Here is a 19,081-nt window from a genome sequence, read left to right as displayed (position 1 = left end):
TCCTCAATGCAGAATACAGAGAAGACAGGCAACACTGAAAGGAAATGAAGCTTCTAGAACATTCCCTTTGCTCTTCTCAGCACCTCAGAATAACCAGCAAAGCAAACCGGATCAACCATTTAAAACAAGTGAACACACAGTTGCTGAAATGTGTGTGGATTTCTGTTCTCCACAGAGAACACCACGCTGCCAGTTTTGTGGAGACCAGCAAGCAGCACAAACCCAAGAGAGGCAGCAGAACGAGAAGAACACGTGAGCGGGAAGTCCAGCCATCAATAGAAAGCAACGGATTCAGGGGAGTTACCTTCTGATCTGCTAGCAGCACCGTCCTCTTGCAGTAAGTGCATATTGTGTCTCTGTATTTGCATTTTTTTGCTAAGTGGTCAGACACGTCTTTTCGTAGAAATGTGTCTTTACATTCCGCCCGTGGACATGTGATCTCGCAATACAGGCAGTCTTGTAAATGTTCCTGTAAAAAAACGAATGGATAAATTAATCATTACAGTTCATGATATGGTTGTGGACACACAGCAGATGAAACGTATTGGAGCGTCTGCAGCAGTCGTACTAGAAGAAGCTGGAGTGTCATCTGGTCTTTGCAGCCGTTCTTTTCATTCCGACAGTACACTTTGAGCCCCATGATCTCTCTCCTGCAGCACACATCGGTAAAAACCTGGAACAGAAAGCAGGCAAGGGTTGCATCCTCATTCAAATTCACATACACACAATAATAAATAATAATAATAATAATAATAATTAACAACACGTACAGCATGGCAATGACATGGCAAGATCAATACTGTTAATAAACTGAAATGCAGAATCCGAAAGGAGGGTCACTTACTTTGTCCTCATAGAGAGGCTCTCCGTCAGCTGGACAGACTGGGGGTTGGAGGCTTCAAACAAGGGGAGACAGAACTGTGAATACCCAGGAGATGCAACACCTCCACACACCCCCCTCCCGCTGAGATACAACACCTCCACACACAGACCTGAGATACATCTCCACAAACACACGCACACACACTCCCCCTGAGATACAATATCTGCAGTATCAACTCCTCCCCGGGACTCCAATCTCACACCTCATAAAAGACTACCGTTACAAAATTACTTAACACGCATGTTAGTGTGTGTGTGTGAGAGAGAGAGAGAGAGAGAGAGAGAGAGAGAGAGAGAGAGAGAGAGAGAGAGAGAGAGAGAGAGAGAGTGTAACAACAAGTCCTCCTAGACTAACTCATTCTCATTGCAAAGTGAAGTGGCTGCAGGTGTGTGTAGAAGATGCTGCTTACATTCCCTGCTGTGTTTGCTGCCACACTCTTGTCTGCACTTGCTCTGGATTACGGAGTTGTTTCAAAGTCTTATTTGTGCACGGCAGTACTGCTGAGACTTGTACTGTGACAGCTGGGTTACAAACATAACCGCTCCTATTGCAGGAACAATTACCCAAAAAAACAGATAAATCTAGGGAGCTAAAAAGCCCAGCAGACACAAGGAAACATTTCTTCTAAACATTGTTGGGATAAAGTTTCAAGCAGCGCCTGATCATTGCTTATATTCCCACTACATAGGTGTCCAAAAAACAGGAAGAAAGCATTTCATACTTAATGAAGTGGTGTAGCTGTGGGAATATGGTTCTACAGACATGGTCCTTCAGTGTACATTTCAATATATTAGCAGTTGTCAAAACCACATGAGGGTAGTCAAGTTGCAAAGCCACATGATCCACGGCTCACATGTTCTCAGGATCTCTCCCAGTCAGCCAATGCGGAGAAATGTTTCTGCAAGCATGTCTTCCAATGCAGAAGCCAAGACTACTCCGGGATCAAGCGAACATGTTTTCATGTGCATGCTGAGGAGAATCAGCCCACAGCATCCTACCCTGCCTGTGTCTTAGCTAACATGATTCCAAGTGCCTGCTAGGATGAATCAGCCCAAAGCATTTCACCCCGCTGTTTCTTAGCCAGTGTCTTGTGTACATGCGAGATCTTACCAGAGCAGGTCCCGGATGCAGCTCTCACAGAAGCGGTGCCCGCACTCAGTCTGCCGGGGGTTGCACAGGGCCAGGCGGCACGACTCACAGCAGTACTTGGGCTCCAGCGGCTGGACGAAGCGGTCCTTGAACCCCCTGTGGAGTGGCATGAAGGAGGAGGAGGGGGAGGGGCTCAGCTCCGAGCGCATGGAGCCCGGCCGCGACGCAGGGGAGGGGCGGACCGGGTTGAACCGCTGCAGCTGGGTCTGCAGTTCCAGAGGCAAGTCCACATTCCTACCAGCTGACATGACCTGAGGAGAGCAGAGACAGCACGTGAAAACATACCAACACAGCGAGGTCATCACGCGAGAGGTCATTATACAGGAGAAAAACAAAAACAACATGAATAGAACTGCTTCTACTGGAACCCATGACATTTCCTGCTAGTTATACTAATAAACAATTAACAAAAAAAATAACAGCAACCATTCCTTCGGTTCTATATTCATGCTCAAAAGGATCAGCAAGAACATTTCACACTTTCACCTTAAGATTCTCTTCGGTAAGGTACTGAAAAGACTGACAGGAATTCTCACTAATACTCAGGAAAGATGCGACACCTCTTACAGCAAAATTACTAGGCTAGCGTGTAAAAACACTGCTCATCTACTCGGACAGGAAATGAGGCATGTTTTACTTGAACTTTAGTATATGCATGTGACCTTGCCCTAAAAAAACCTGCTCAATGCATCCAGTCATGTCCTATTTACTAAAATAAATAAATAAATAACACACATATGTTCTGATCATGAAACTCTGCCCCCTGCTCACTCTGCAAGGTTGCCTGTTCTCAGCATGAAACCCCGCCCCCTGTCCCTGCTCATTGTGCATGATTGACTGTTCTCAGCATGATTGACTGTTCTCAGCTGTTTCCCTGCAGCTCCAGTGCGGTCTGTGGGGTAAACCACAGGCCAATAGATGGGAGGCATGGCAGCCCCTTGGCTCAGCTCCAGCAGTATGCCTGGCAGTTGAGCAGGGGGAATGCCAGATTATGAAGCAGTAATTGATGGTAAAGAATCTGTAAACACTGCTTTGACTAGAACACATTTAACCTTTTAAAAAAATGTGAACTGAAGAAGAGAACAGGGGAAAATACACATGATTTCTGTTTCATTCTTTTTATTTTAATCACTGCTCACTATTTGTTCCCACACCAGGAACACCAATCTTTACACAAAACATACTGTGTAGTCAACAAAGTATATATATTGCAGGGAACACTGGCAGGCCTGTCACCTCACTGTTACTGAAATAGGACTTCACTCACAGCACGACAGATACACCTTGCAGAACAAAATCAAGGCTTCTCAGCACAGACAAACAATAGTGATGGACAGAAATGAGACTGCATGGATTATTACAAGATGTACTGAACAGAACTGGGCCTAAAGTCTCATCTACTGAATCATATCAGAGAGGCAGCACATGGATCTACAGTGGCACTGTGGATCTACAGCAGGATCAGGGATCTATAGCAGATCAGGGGGATATAGTGGGATCAGGGATCTATAGTGGGATCAGGGATCTATAGCTGTGTATGTGAGCAGAGATGGATATACACTGAGAACCACTGCCTCTATTCTACAAGGACTTGAAATGACAAATTAGTCTGAAAGTATTTCTAAAGAACTGAAAGATCTGTGTTGACTGTAGGTGTGAAAGGAGACACTCGAGAACAAACTATGCTAGTAAAGAACTGTACATACACCCCCCCCCATGGTTACAGCCAACAATAGTGTCAGTATTATTAAAGAGGTGACAACCACGACCCACAGTACAGCCACAATGCAGAACAGCATAAAACTGTCCCGTTGGTTTTTATGAATGTCAGTACTGTATTGTGCACAGAGATTGATTTTTTTTAAAGATGTTTGCTCAGCTCATGCAAGGCTGCACACAAAGCTGCACACAAAGGAACTCTACAGCACAGTGGAGCCCAGCTGAATACTCTAGTCAATACCGGCAGGTGAATAAAATAAAACAAAAGCAAACCGCTGGTCATGCACACCGATGCACACAGGCACACACACACACACACACACAAACACATGCGGATGCACACAGCACACACACACACACACAGGGGCACAGACACACACACATGTGGACGCACACTGGTACAGACACTCACACACAAACACAGACACACACACAGAGACTTTTTTAAAGGGTTTGGCTCCACACAGCTCTCTTAAAGGAAATAAAAACTGTTGAGAGAACATGTGTGCACTTTGAGGAGCAGCATCTTCCCACCCAGCAAGCAGAACTCTCCTCTCCTCCCTATAAAAAATAAACCAATCCGGCAGCACAGCCTCAGACGGTCGTTGCTGTTCTATACAGCGGGGTTCAGACACATGGGTGGATTCACGAGGGGCTCGCACACATCCCTGGACTCCTGGCAATGGAAATATTGTGCAGCTCAGCCCAGGTGAAATGCATTGAGATCCTTCACAGTGGGACAGCATCAGTCTCATGCATTGCTCATAATCCAACACAGGTGCACGTTTCTTACTGTAGAAATACTGTTCAGTACATGCCTAACATACTGCTTATGAAATACAAGTACTACCTACAGTACATGCTTAACTTTATAAAGCATGTACTGCAGCAATGTGAAATCACAGGGCTCATCTTGCCTGTATCTTGAAGCCTACAGTATAAACTAGGTTTCATTTTGGCAGGTCACTATGGTAATGAACCCATCTCTATCCTAAAATAACCCTCTTCTGCAGTAAAGATGTGTGCATGAACTCAGTAAAAGGGGGAGTTGAGCAGCGCTTGAATGCAAATGCAGCTGCTAATGTCGCTGTTCAACAAAAGGTTCAAAACTCCTTCACTAAGAAACTGTGACAACCTTACGACAGGACGCAGAAAGTCATGAAGGTGAACCTCTTCACACGGTCACAAACAGTAACAAAGCTCACACATAGAGCACTTACGACAGTTCAGCTGAATAATAAACAAACCACTATGCTAGATGCAGTGAATGCTTCGTATTTGAAACACTGAGACACTAAATCACTGAATAATGCATACTGTGATTTGTATCACACACCTGTAAAAGCAAACGGGATTCAGGCTCTGTAGTTGAGCAGTTGTAATAATACTGGGAGCAGACACATGCTTGACTCATTGGATTGTATGCAAGGACCTCCATGTGCACCAGAAAGCAGGAGCCTGGATCTGCCACTCACAGCACAGAACTCCCCTGCTCTCCAGCTTCAAACCAACACATTGAATCACACACATCAATGACACTACTGTCTGCACTGTCTAGACCTTCCAGACAAGCCTCAAGCATGTCAAGGTAAAAATGAAAACATTTACCTTCATTTGATGAAGAACCACAATTTGTGGTTATAAAATGTTTTCAGGTGCTGCAATTCAAAATGAAATATTTGAAAATGCCTTTATTTTGAAAGAATATTTTAACATGTTTAATTACAAAATGTATTATATTTAATTAATAATTTTAAGGAATTCATTAAGGAATAATATATAATATCATTATTATAATATATATATATATATATATATATATATATATATATATAATATATATATATATAAATTTTAAGGACTTTGAAAATACAAATAAAGTTCTTAGAAAGGATTTCATCATTAAATAGACTACTTCAAAATGGGCTTTATAAATACAGCACTGTTTTCTTTTTAATTCTTCGACCAAACCACTACAATGGAATTTGAAAAATTCATGTGAAAGCCAAAAGAAACCACTTCAGTGTGTATTCTTTACTCTTTATTGATTTCTAGGGTAAGATGGTCTGAAGGAGGCAAGCAAGATAACGTTTCTTATGCTTGACGAGTTTCAACAGATCTGGTGGGACAGGGATAGCTCCTTCGACTCTCTGCTGTATCCTCATTTCTCTGTTCCTGTGCCATTTGCATGTTCAGCTGTTCTGTCTGCTGCTTCTGTTACCTGCTCAGCACAGAGCAATTATTCTCCTCTCATGCTCCCTACAGGAGGAGAGAACCACAGTCACAAAGCGTCCAAGTCCCTGTTCTAACCACACAACTATTAGGACGGAGAACCACTAAAGTTCAGACTTATAAAACTGCATCCTGTTTATTAGAGTCATATCACATCCAGTTTAATAAAGTCATATCACATCCTGTTTATTAAAGTCGTATCACATCCTGTTTATTAAAGTCGTATCACATCCTGTTTATTAAAGTCGTATCACATCCTGTTTATTAAAGTCATATCGCGTCCTATTTAATAATGTGATGTGATACGACTTTAATAAAACAGGATGTGATGCGACTTTAACAGTCGTACTGTATCACATCCTGTTTTCACAGAGATTGAAATCTTACCAGTTCATGAGCACAGTGGAATAACGTATCGTAACACAGGCAATAACCCTTTCATTACATTCAGGATGCAGTCTCTATTACCCAGGAGGGGTTACTGTACAACCATTACATGTTTTTATAATAAGTTTGCAATTCCCATGCACCATAGTATTGCTAATGGAAACTTCAGCTAAACATTTGTTGCATTTACCTTAAAAACAAACGTTATTCACAGTCTAGAAATACAAAAGTGCATTTAAAAGATCAAGGTGAGGGCCATTGTCATTTTCTTACAAAAAAACTTTACACAAAACCTTTGGAAACTATGATCAGCTCTAAAAGGAGGTATTCTTGTTAAATCTGAATTCAAGTCATTTATAAGGGAGTTCAACTTTAAAGTGGAAAAAGAAAGTAAGATTTAAAGGTGTTTCTGTTTCAAATGTTGAGCCTACAGTGCGGACGCCGCCACCTCCACCCTACACCCTACCCCACCTACACCCTACACCCTACCCCTACCCCACCTACACCATAGCCCTACCCTACCTACACCCGTCCCCACCTACACCCTACACCCTACCCCTACCCCACCTACACCATAGCCCTACCCTACCTACACCCGTCCCCACCTCCACCCTACACCCTACTCCTACCCCACCTACACCATAGCCCTACCCTACCTACACCCTACCCCACCTACACCCGTCCCCACCTACACCCTACACCCTACCCCTACCCCACCTACACCATAGCCCTACCCTACCTACACCCGTCCCCACCTACACCCTACACCCTGCCCCACCTACACCCAACCCCACCTCCACCCTACACCCTACCCCTACCTACACCATAGCCCTACCCTACCTACACCCTACCCCACCTACCCACCTACACCCCTACCCTACCTACACCCGTCCCCACCTCCACCCTACACCCTACCCCTACCCCACCTACACCATAGCCCTACCCTACCTACACCCTACACCCTACCCCTACCCCACCTACACCATAGCCCTACCCTACCTACACCCTACCCCACCTACACCCTACCCCACCTACACCATAGCCCTACCCTACCTACACCCTACCCCACCTACACCCTACACCCTACCCCTACCCCACCTACACCATAGCCCTACCCTACCTACACCCTACCCCACCTACACCATAGCCCTACCCTACCTACACCCTACACCCTACCCCTACCCCACCTACACCATAGCCCTACCCTACCTACACCCTACCCCACCTACACCCTACACCCTACCCCTACCCCACCTACACCATAGCCCTACCCTACCTACACCCTACCCCACCTACACCCGTCCCCACCTACACACTACACCCTGCCCCACCTACACCCAACCCCACCTACATCCTACACCCTACCCCACCTACACCATAGCCCTACCCTACCTACACCCTACCCCACCTACACCCGTCCCCACCTCCACCCTACACCCTACCCCTACCCCACCTACACCATAGCCCTACCCTACCTACACCCGTCCCCACCTACACCCTACACCCTACCCCTACCCACCTACACAATAGCCCTACCCTACCTACACCCGTCCCCACCTACACCCTACACCCTACCCCACCTACACCATAGCCCTACCCTACCTACACCCGTCCCCACCTACACACTACACCCTGCCCCACCTACATCCTACACCCTACCCCTACCTACACCCTACCTCCTACCCCACACCTACCCCATACACCACCTACTCCGTACCAAACCTACACCTACCCCACCTACACCCTACCCCTACCCCACCTACACCATAGCCCTACCCTACCTACACCCGTACCCCACCTCCACCCTACACCCTACCCCTACCCCACCTACACCATAGCCCTACCCTACCTACACCCGTCCCCACCTACACACTACACCCTGCCCCACCTACACCCAACCCCACCTCCACCCTACACCCTACCCCTACCCCACCTACACCATAGCCCTACCCTACCTACACCCTACCCCACCTACACCCGTCCCCACCTACACCCTACCCCTACCCCACCTACACCATAGCCCTACCCTACCTACACCCTACCCCACCTACACCCGTCCCCACCTACACACTACACCCTGCCCCACCTACACCCAACCCCACCTACATCCTACACCCTACCCCTACCTACACCCTACCTCCTACCCCACACCTACCCCATACACCACCTACTCCGTACCAAACCTACACCTACCCCACCTACACCCTACCCCTACCCCACCTACTCAACAAGACGATAAAGCAAAAAAGGGAAAAGTCATCAGATTGAAATTTACTAAAAACCTACCATAAATAGTCTTTATAAAATAAAATAAAAAATGATATATCTTTCTTACACTTCTCCACTAAAACCTATTATTCTTGCCTCCACTTCTTCAGCTCTTTACTGTGTTTCCGACTCAGGGAGGAACAATTCTCTTGTTTGTCACTTTGCGCCGATGTCTCCTGTTGTTCGTTTCAGTTGTGTGCAGGAAGCTTCTCGGTGCAGAGTGACACCTGCAGCCTCTGCTTACAGAACGTTAGCAGCACTGTTCAGGTGTGCACGACACCCACATGCTGCCTTCCGACAGGAATTCAAACAGAACCACTGCACCGCAGCAAGCCGAACCAATCGCTGCACCCCAGCAAGCCGAACCAATCGCTGCACCCCAGCAAGCCGAACCAATCGCTGCACCCCTGCAAGCCGAACCAATCGCGGCACCCCAGCAAGCCGAACCAATCGCTGCACCCCTGCAAGCCGAACCAATCGCTGCACCCCAGCAAGCCGAACCAATCGCTGCACCCCAGCAAGCCGAACCAATCGCTGCACCCCTGCAAGCCGAACCAATCGCGGCACCCCAGCAAGCCGAACCAATCGCTGCACCCCAGCAAGCCGAACCAATCTCTGCACCCCAGCAAGCGCTGTGCTGGGAATGGAGACACGAGAACTGGAGTCTCAGGACAATACATGAGACATCAAATCTGAAAGCAAATTTTACTGGGATTTCTTGACATTCTGTACAGCACACATTCAATTATCCAAACCCCTTTTTATATTGCTGTTACCCTTTTAAGAGTCCCTTAAACTGTATGCCGATTGGCTCTTACTCCCACCTCTCAACCCTTTCAGTCATGTGATTTCACTGTCTCTCCTCATGAAAGCTAACACAGGGTAAAGCTGTGCAGTCTACACCAGAGCTCACTGTAGAATCACTCTGCCTCCAGCGGGCCACGCCGGAGAGATCTCACTGGGAAGAGCAGAAGGGATTTCGTAAACCAACCCAGTTTGAAGGCGGGGGGGTTAAAACTCGAATGAGAGTAACTGCGAGGACACCTCCGAGGATTCCTGTACTGCAATCTACATCAGAAAATACCTGAAACAGCAAGTATAAACTTTCCACATGTACAGCCATTAGAAATCACCGTTCTTACAATATTCAAAGTAGATTCAGCAGAATGAAGTGCAGCCACTGAAGAGCTCCAAGACACAAAATGGGTGTGAACCAGAACCAGGACAGGAGCCACAGGATAGGATCGCTCTACTCCTCCTATTGAATATACACAGCTGCATATAGAAAAACTGACACCAGATCAATGCAATGTACCAGCTGGGCTTGAACCATCATGCAGTGCATCTTGCAAACAGAAACAGTGCTTTCCAGGCAGTGTATTCAATCGACAAGAACAGAGAAGCAACAGAAAAGCACCTTGATTATAACCTTGGTGGAAGCAAGGATGTCTTTGCAGCTTTCAGCCTACAGACAGGCTGTGCAGCACTTTGCATGCCAATACAAACCTGAGCACAGGATATCGTGTCAGGGTTTCATGCATGGTGTGCAGAGCATCACTTTCCAGAGGAGAAATCTTTAAACTTCGCCCTCTAACCAACAAAAAACAGCAATAACGGGAAACCTCCACACACTGACAGTGTTCTCCGAGATTACAGGAAGAGAGACAGCGAGTAATCACAGGGTTTCACACTACTGCCGACTGCCTGCCTGCCTGCCTGCCTGCCTGCCTGCCTGCCTGCCTGAGCACCAAGACCTCTTTCCAAACCAGAGCTTACAAATGGGTTTGGAACACACGTCACTGTTTAGATACAAATACATGGAATCAGATGATTACTATTTTCTCTGATGACGAGACTCAAACACACACACACACACACACACACACACACACAAGCTTATTTACTGACTCTTTTCTGGTAATCAAGTGAGATGTTGGTGTATCTTTCACAGCCACCACACCTACACAGCTTCATATGATTAACTCACTACCTCAGCATCGTACTTCTGAAAGGTTGCATTAATACGTTTCTTACCTATCAAACCGAGTAAGAACCCAACTGCATGGGGACTTGCTAGTCAGTTAGGTAATCTGTAGGGGTGTCAGGCCAAGTGCAAGCGCATTGGTAAAGTGTGAACTTTAAAGGTTGAAGCTGGCGGGGTTCCCCCTCAGACACGCTGGAGATATTCAGCAGACAGCAAGTGAAGGGTTCCCTCGTCAGGTACAGCCTGCAGCAGCCAATTCTGCTGATGGAAACAGGACACGAATCACTTTAAAACGAGTCCAGATGGAAAAGACAGAAGCTCTTCACACAGCATCCCAAACAAGAGGCCCCCTCCCACCCCTCAGAACTAATCTCAGAGGACTGGAGTGCAGGGAGCTGCCAGTCTGTTCTTAAAGGTGCAGAGGTTTGCAGAAGTGTCTCCACACTCATTTCATTACTCAAGCCAGCTCCTAGGTACTGAATCTGACGGTGCTGCTTTCTTTAAATCCCCTAACCCATGATGACCTAAATGATGTGTTTGTTTTGAATGAATCTTCTCTGAAGACAGAGCAGCTTCCCACAGAGGGAGTTCTCGCGAGGGTGATGTAATGGGCCCTGCCATCCCACCATTACTCAACTTGGCCAGGATGGCTAAAATGAATACCAAAGTACTGTGATAAGGCAGTGCTGGGTTGCAGTATCACTAGTGCTTTGACACTTACCCTTCACAATGATGCCATGTTTCCATGGTTTCAGAATGGCTTGTTACCATAACTGGACCACAGTGGAATCAGGTTTTCCACAAGTCTTTGCAGCATTTCTATGAAGTACAGCCCAGTTTGGTTCACTCATGATTATATAGTAGGAAAACATCAATCCTTCACATGGATGTGCTAGTGAAGAAAAGCTTCTTAAATTAGAATGTACTGTACAGTTATGGCCAAAGGTTTTGCATCCCACCCACGACACTGCCCTCCAACCCCACCGCCACCACCCACGACACTGCCCTCCAACCCCACCGCCACCACCCACGACACTGCCCTCCAACCCCACCGCCACCACCCACGACACTGCCCTCCAACCCCACCGCCACCACCCACGACAATGCCCTCCAACCCCACCGCCACCACCCACGACACTGCCCTCCAACCCCACCGCCACCACCCACGACAATGCCCTCCAACCCCACCGCCACCACCCATGACATTGCCCTCCAACCACACCGCCACCACCCACGACAATGCCATTTCACTTCAGAGCCCATGTACAGTATCCAGGTTTTGTCTTACTACCTTAACATGAGCACAAAATCCTCAATTGAAACTTTCAGGACTTTCCAGAGCCATCAGCAGAGCCACAGAGCAAGAAAGAAGCCAAGGAGAATGGGTTAGTCTATTCTGATAAGGCTGTACAGCCAGCACTGCATCCTCCTGGAACTGGGCAGATTAGAGGGATATGCAGCCATGGTGGCAGCTGGACCATGGCGTTCCCACGGCAGGAAACAACCCTTTACAGTGTGGGAGCTTCTCCTTGCAACACTGTAGTTTGTCACAATCGTGTTCAACTTTCCATTGAAATACAATTACGGCTTCTGATTTTCAAACTGATAAACACCCCGATAAAAAAAAAATGTAATCTGTGTGCTGCCAATAAACACGGAAAAACACTGGACATGATGACTCAATTCACATGGACTTCACCCCTTTCCCATTTAGAAAAGCAAAAACCCACTACAAAAAATAGACAAACTACCTGCAGCTGGGCAACATCCCTCCTCCCTGACTCGTATCTATCATTGATTTGTTCTGAATACTTTAACCCCGCCCCAACTACTGAGTGGCAGCAAATTCCTGCATTTCTATTGGAGACTCCGCTTGCGAGATTTAAAACGGGATTACAATTAGAAGGCTTATTCACAGGATTTAAAGCTACACTACAGTTATAGGGAGGATTTAAAACACAATTGCAAATTGTAGTGAAAAAAAAATGCAGACACACACAAAAACCCTTTAGAATGTGCTGTGACCAGAAGGAAGGATTTCACTGTGGAAGACGGCAAAGGAAAGAAAGCACAACTTAAGAGTGCATGTACTGTCCAGTTCCTATACATACTGCGACAGAAAAAAACACCCGAGCATTTTGGAAAGTCACCGAAAACAACAATTTTTATACAGTATATAAAAAGCCAAAGCCCCGAAAACACCCGATTTACAACAAACTTGCAAACAGCTCAAAATATGCACCAAAAATGAAACAACAAGCGAAAGACAGAAGCCCTAAATATAATTTCCTAGCAGTGTCTGTTTCCTGCATTCTTCTTTCACAGAAGGTGAGGGCAGTTGTTTTCTGCGGACAGTCCGGTTCGTTTCCATTCCCTGGGAAGGCAGCTCGATGTCCACACCCTGCTTGTATTCGGTGCAGTGCTGCACAGCCCCCTGTGGCATGCTGAAGAGCTCAACAGGAATACAGAGCCAAGACGCAGAAGGGTTTTACTAAACCTTTCAAAACATCTTATCATGACCTAAATACATGAAAAACACAAGCCTGCCGGCCACTGCACAGGATGAACACTGACTTATCAGACGCTGTGCAGGAGGTGGGTGGGCCATGAAATTCAAGGGACTTTTTCCTAGGCCCTGAAGTCAAACGGTATAGCATCGCACATTAAAAAGAGAACAATACTCCTTACATTTGAATGGAATTTGAAAGCCAGCTATAGGAACCATGGGAAAGTGCTTTCACAGCAACGGTCATGCCCAGCAAGCTGCAGTCCTCTCAAAGGGTCTCTTATCAAAGCCAGGGGGAATCTGCACGCTTCTCCCAGGCTTTTCATTTTGTACACTGCAGGCTCTGCGCACACAAGGCCCCACTTCACCAGTGCAAATCAAGCAACTCCTCCCTCAGTCATTAGGGTGTGATTTTGTAGTTTTTTCCAGGAATAGCTCATTAGGGTGTGATTTTGTAGTTTTTTTTTCCAAGAATAGCTCTTTAGGGTGTGATTTTGTAGTTTTTTCCAGGAATAGCTCTGAATAAGGATCATGTTAAGGTTGGGTTTTAGCTCCAGGAGTATTTGGCAGTGACCACACCTGTGTAAATATCTAGTGCCTCTCCTCCTGTTGTGAGCAGTGATGTAGATAATGCAGGCCTTGTACAGCTGCAATGTAAATGACAGGGGAGGAATCCTAGCCTTTCATTCCAGTTTATTCAGACAGTGCAAAGCCTAGCCTTGCACTCCAGTACACTGCACATTACATTCACAATCACAGGGAGATACACAGACACAACTCTCTGTAGAATGCAACTCCAAGCTTGCGAATTCCTATTGAATTGCTATTCATTGAGGCGATTTCAAAATTATAAAATGATAAATGGAGTTACAGTACCTTTAACTGAGGTTCCTTAACATACAAAACACACTATCATACCAAGCAATACTGTTTTCATTTGCCATAATGAATATGCTACTTTACATCGCCATTATTAAAGTTTACCACACGAAACTGTGAATGAATCTCAAGCAGGTCTATCACGGTTACACATTTACTGTAGTTTAACACGGTTTTCCATGTTTTGTAATATGCTTGATCACAGCTCTCTGGGCTTTACAATACTTACCCATGCTTTACCATATTTTCAGTATGCTTTATTGCTACTTTGTTATGTGTTTACTATGGGAAGCCTTTACAATGGACCGCTCTAAATACTGAACGACTCGAGTGGTAATATATGACGTTCTTGAGGTGGCATTACTTCACAAGTCACAATATAACGATGCGAGATTAATTCATTCATTTTGCGTGCACAGAACGCCTGACAATCAAGTTGGAATACAACGGCAGCGGCTGGGAGAGAGTTCATTCTGACAGGAACATTGTTTTTAATATACCCTGGAAGCGTACTGCCCCTTTAAGAGTTTAAAAGAACACACATAACATCCACGCACACGCACTCAATACAGGTGAACAGAACACACTGAAACTCTTTCAACAATTAATAAGAAACAAGCAATACAAAAATATAGCAACACTTACATATAGCAATCCGTTTACGACGTTCAATCTCCCTATGTTGAGGACTGCTTTTATGTTAGATGGAGAAAAAACAGCCACAGACAGCGTTCCAAAAAAACGTTCAGTTCAAAGGGATTCTCAGTATTGTATTTTAAAACGAATACTTCCACCAGACTGGTTCATCGGTGCCATTGCTAAATGCGTATATGGTCGGTATTTGAAAGATTGCATAAAGACAAAAAATCCCCCATACTGTATTGTCTGAGCTGCCGTGTATCCAGTACATATCTGTGTGGAAAGCCCCTGCCTGTTCGAACTTCCTCCCGAGTGCTGGAAATCCCCGGCAGAAAAAACACACTGCTGCTCATTGAGAAGCCGACGCACGCACGCACGCACGCACGCCACTGAACACGTAGCGCTGGCAGGCAGCGTGCGAGTCCGGACAGCGAAGCGGCTACACATGCAGTGAAAGCACTAGGATACGTACAAGCAAGCCCTAATACTTCGAACTGCAGGACTGCTTTTTAATAGAAGTTACTGTTTATTTACGCTCATTTTATATTTAAAGCAAATTTTAAAGCATTTTAAATTCAAAGAACAAATTGCAATAATAGGTTTAATATTTGCTTTCAAATATAAGAACTATATAGTTGTATTCGAAATTGAGCAAACACTAGGCAGCTTGTGCAGTGTACATTTATTATTATTATTATTATTATTATTATTAATAATACACTTTTTTATAGATGTCGTTCTCCACGTTTACGTCACAAACACAAAGGAGTTAAATGCAGGCTACTACTTCTAGACGTGTGGCTAGGTCTCCGTTTGAAACACGCTGTTAATTAATAAAGTAGCATCTAATGCATAGCATTGTATTACTTACTCATTGTTAAGTAGAGTTGTCTGTGTTTCCTTCCAGAACATCAACTGAGCTGAGCTGCACCGAGGACGTGGGCAAAGTAAAAATGTAACTGCATGACGTCATTACATCGTAAACTTGGGGAACTTGGGTTGGCTAAAATTAATCATTCTGGAAAAAAAAAACCGACAGGTAGCCAGCCAGCCACTCGTGTTTACCGTATGCCCGACAGGTAGCCAGCCAGCCACTCGTGTTTACCGTATGCCCGACAGGTAGCCAGCCAGCCACTCGTGTTTACCGTATGGACTTGCATAGTAACTGTTCTTCACCAGGCTGCTGTCTCATATACTTTATTACCTCGCTTTAGCCTGACGTACCGCATTATACTCAATGCATTACTAACATGCTGTTAGAATTGTGATGTGGCGCAGCGTAGGCTCTGCAGTGGGGTTTGACCACATTCAGAGGCAGCATACCGCGATTCAACTTCACCATTTAAAACGTGCTTATAGCAAACGCAACAAGCGATGTGGGTTTATGTGCTTTAGGTGTGTTGTGAAGCTTTATGATGGATGGATAGATAGGAAGGACACACAAAGGGTAATTAAGCATATCATATATAGTAATGTCTCATAAAACGTAAATAAATTAAATAAAACCCAAACAGTGGAAAGTATGGAGGAAGGTGTTTGAATGTTTTAAAGTTAATGAAAGAATTCCTTCCGTTTTCTCCCATGTGATTCCCTTCGTGGCAGAGCAGGTCTCACCAGTGGAGTTTTGACTCAAACATCATGTATTTTGTACAGTGGTACCTGGCACCCTGCTAGGTTAGAGAAAGCACCGGTTTTCATACATTTCCTACCTTTCCATTTCACCTGGAAATTAAATTGCTGCCTTTGTTCCAATCACGAGGCACCCAGCCCCCTCCTCAAACACTCACATGCTTGGACCCCAGAGACATGCTATGGTGCAAGGAGCTGGGACTGGAGGCAGTCCCTGACTGCATGACAGCAGGCATGTAAATGAGTCTACAGCGAGAACACCTTGATGAAATCGGGTCTGTGGCACAGCTTGAAGCATCTCACAGAGACCTGATCTTGTCTCAACCCCAGAGATTTCCTTTGCATTTGCAGACAGGATGTCCAATTGAAGAAACAGCAAGGCCAGCGTCAAACAGGCCCACAGGGCTGGACAGGGTGTCCGATTGAAGAGACAGCAAGGCCAGCGTCAAACAGGCCCACAGGGCTGGACAGGGTGTCCGATTGAAGAGACAGCAAGGCCAGGGTCAAACAGGCTCACAGGGCTGGACAGGTTTACTAGCATATTCCAGAAAACACAAATGGGACAATCAGATAACATGCTGGTCCAGATCGTCTCAGACTGCAACGTGCTGGTCCAGACCGTCTGAAAACGTGTTCGTCAGACTGCAACGTGCTGGTCCAGACCGTCTGTGTCAGACTGCAACGTGCTGGTCCAGACCGTCTGTGAAAACGTTCAGACTGCAACGTGCTGGTCCAGACCGTCTGAAAACGTGTTCGTCAGACTGCAACGTGCTGGTCCAGACCGTCTGTGAAAACGCGTTCGTCAGACTGCAACGTGCTGGTCCAGACCGTCTGTGAAAACGCGTTCGTCAGACTGCAACGTGCTGGTCCAGACCGTCTGTGAAAACGCGTTCGTCAGACTGCAACGTGCTGGTCCAGACCGTCTGTGAAAACGCGTTAGTCAGACTGCAACGTGCTGGTCCAGACCGTCTGTGAAAACGCGTTAGTCAGACTGCAACGTGCTGGTCCAGACCGTCTGTGAAAACGCGTTAAGACTGCAACGTGCTGGTCCAGACCGTCTGTGAAAACGCGTTAGTCAGACTGCAACGTGCTGGTCCAGACCGTCTGTGAAAACGCGTTCGTCAGACTGCAACGTGCTGGTCCAGACCGTCTGTGAAAACGCGTTCGTCAGACTGCAACGTGCTGGTCCAGACCGTCTGTGAAAACGCGTTCGTCAGACTGCAACGTGCTGGTCCAGACCGTCTGTGAAAATGTGTTTGTCAAGCTGCAGAGAGGCCTTGTTTTGTAAAAGTATTCTTAAGCTTTTAATTTGAGAGGAAGCTGTCAATCTATACCACACTTTAGGGAAATCCCTAACCAATTGTGTGAATTGTCAAATTTCCATTAAAACAAGTGTTCTTCTTTCTTTTTTTTATTCCAAGAAATATGTTCTTTATATTGTATAGGGATGACCTTTGTATGTGATGGGTCTGCTGAAATTGAAACCAAAGTGTACTGACTGTAGTTACAAGAAAAGGAACCTCACTGGTAGTTCTCTTCTTACTAACCTTTCTTTACATGCCATGTTCGGTAAATCTCACAATTCATTTTTATAGTTGTTTTCATAAATGCTGTGTCCCAACTCACCCCCTTAAGAACAGTAGTGCACATTACCTTCAGAAACATGTATCCAAAAATCTGCTCTGTATCATTCCCAAGTTCCTGTACACAGTATATACTGCTGGGCTAATACCAGAGCTCAGAGACCACAATGCTCTGAAGCCAGTCTCAGTTTTCATCCAGCCTCACTGTGCCCCTCTCAGTAGCTGTTCTGGTGTTTGGAGCTCAGTGGATCTGGTTTGCAGATCCAGCCTCACTCTGCCCCTCTCAGTAGCTGTGCTGCTGTTTGGAGCTCAGCAGATCTGGGTTGCAGATCCAGCCTCACTCTGCTCCTCTCAGTAGCTGTGCTGGTGTTTGGAGCTCAGTGGATCTGGGTTGCAGATCCAGCCTCACTGTGCCACTCTCAGTAGCTGTGCTGGTGTTTGGGGCTCAGTGGATCTGGGTTCCACATCCAGCCTCACTGTGCCCCTCTCAGTAACTGTGCTGGTGTTTGGAGCTCAGCGGATCTGGGTTGCAGATCCAGCCTCACTCTGCCCCTCTCAGTAGCTGTGCTGCTGTTTGGGGCTCAGTGGATCTGGGTTGCAGATCCAGCCTCACTCTGCCCCTCTCAGTAGCTGTGCTGCTGTTTGGAGCTCAGCGGATCTGGGTTGCAGATCCAGCCTCACTCTTCTCCTCTCAGTAGCTGTGCTGGTGTTTGGGGCTCAGTGGATCTGGGTTGCAGATCCAGCCTCACTCTGCCCCTCTCAGTAGCTGTGCTGCTGTTTGGAGCTCAGCGGATCTGGGTTGCAGATCCGGCCTCACTCTCCTCCTCTCAGTAGCTGTGCTGGTGTTTGGGGCTCAGTGGATCTGGGTTGCACATCCAGCCTCACTCTGCCCCTCTCAGTAGCTGTTCTGGTGTTTGGGGCTCAGTGGATCTGGTTTGCAGATCCAGCGTCACTGTGCCCCTCTCAGTAGCTGTGCTGCTGTTTGGAGCTCAGTGGATCTGGGTTGTAGATCCAGCCTCACTCTGCCCCTCTCGGTAGCTGTGCTGCTGTTTGGGGCTCAGTGGATCTGGGTTGCAGATCCAGCCTCACTCTGCCCCTCTCAGTAGCTGTGCTGGTGTTTGGGGCTCAGTGGATCTGGGTTGCACATCCAGCCTCACTCTGCCCCTCTCAGTAGCTGTTCTGGTGTTTGGGGCTCAGTGGATCTGGTTTGCAGATCCAGCGTC

The 19,081-nt window shown here is 46.5% G+C and overlaps 1 protein-coding gene across 4 annotated transcripts in view; it reads right to left on the bottom strand.

Moving 5' to 3' along the window:
• Positions 1 to 15,605, bottom strand: part of LOC121330118 (TNF receptor-associated factor 3-like) — a 31,607-nt gene extending 16,002 nt beyond the window's left edge. The window contains exons 1-6 of one of the 4 annotated variants that reach the window (XM_041276402.1): positions 14,653 to 14,986; positions 10,673 to 10,883; positions 1,994 to 2,283; positions 845 to 896; positions 569 to 673; positions 305 to 469 (exon numbers count right to left, since the gene is read on the bottom strand). In XM_041276402.1, the coding sequence (XP_041132336.1) occupies positions 305 to 469; positions 569 to 673; positions 845 to 896; positions 1,994 to 2,280 (609 nt within the window). In that variant the 5' untranslated portion in view covers positions 2,281 to 2,283; positions 10,673 to 10,883; positions 14,653 to 14,986. Of the gene's footprint in view, positions 1 to 304; positions 470 to 568; positions 674 to 844; positions 897 to 1,993; positions 2,284 to 10,672; positions 10,884 to 14,652; positions 14,987 to 15,517 lie in introns of those variants that run through there. The other 3 variants (XM_041276403.1, XM_041276400.1, XM_041276399.1) reach the window with 3 other exon arrangements.
• Between the last annotated feature and the right edge of the window lie 3,476 nt (positions 15,606 to 19,081).

The sequence above is a fragment of the Polyodon spathula genome, chromosome 17 (assembly GCF_017654505.1).
Source record: "Polyodon spathula isolate WHYD16114869_AA chromosome 17, ASM1765450v1, whole genome shotgun sequence".
In the NCBI taxonomy this organism is placed as follows: Eukaryota; Metazoa; Chordata; class Actinopteri; order Acipenseriformes; family Polyodontidae; genus Polyodon; species Polyodon spathula.
The sequence above is the reverse complement of the archived record's forward strand: the minus strand, read 5'-3'. Positions and strand labels throughout refer to the sequence as shown.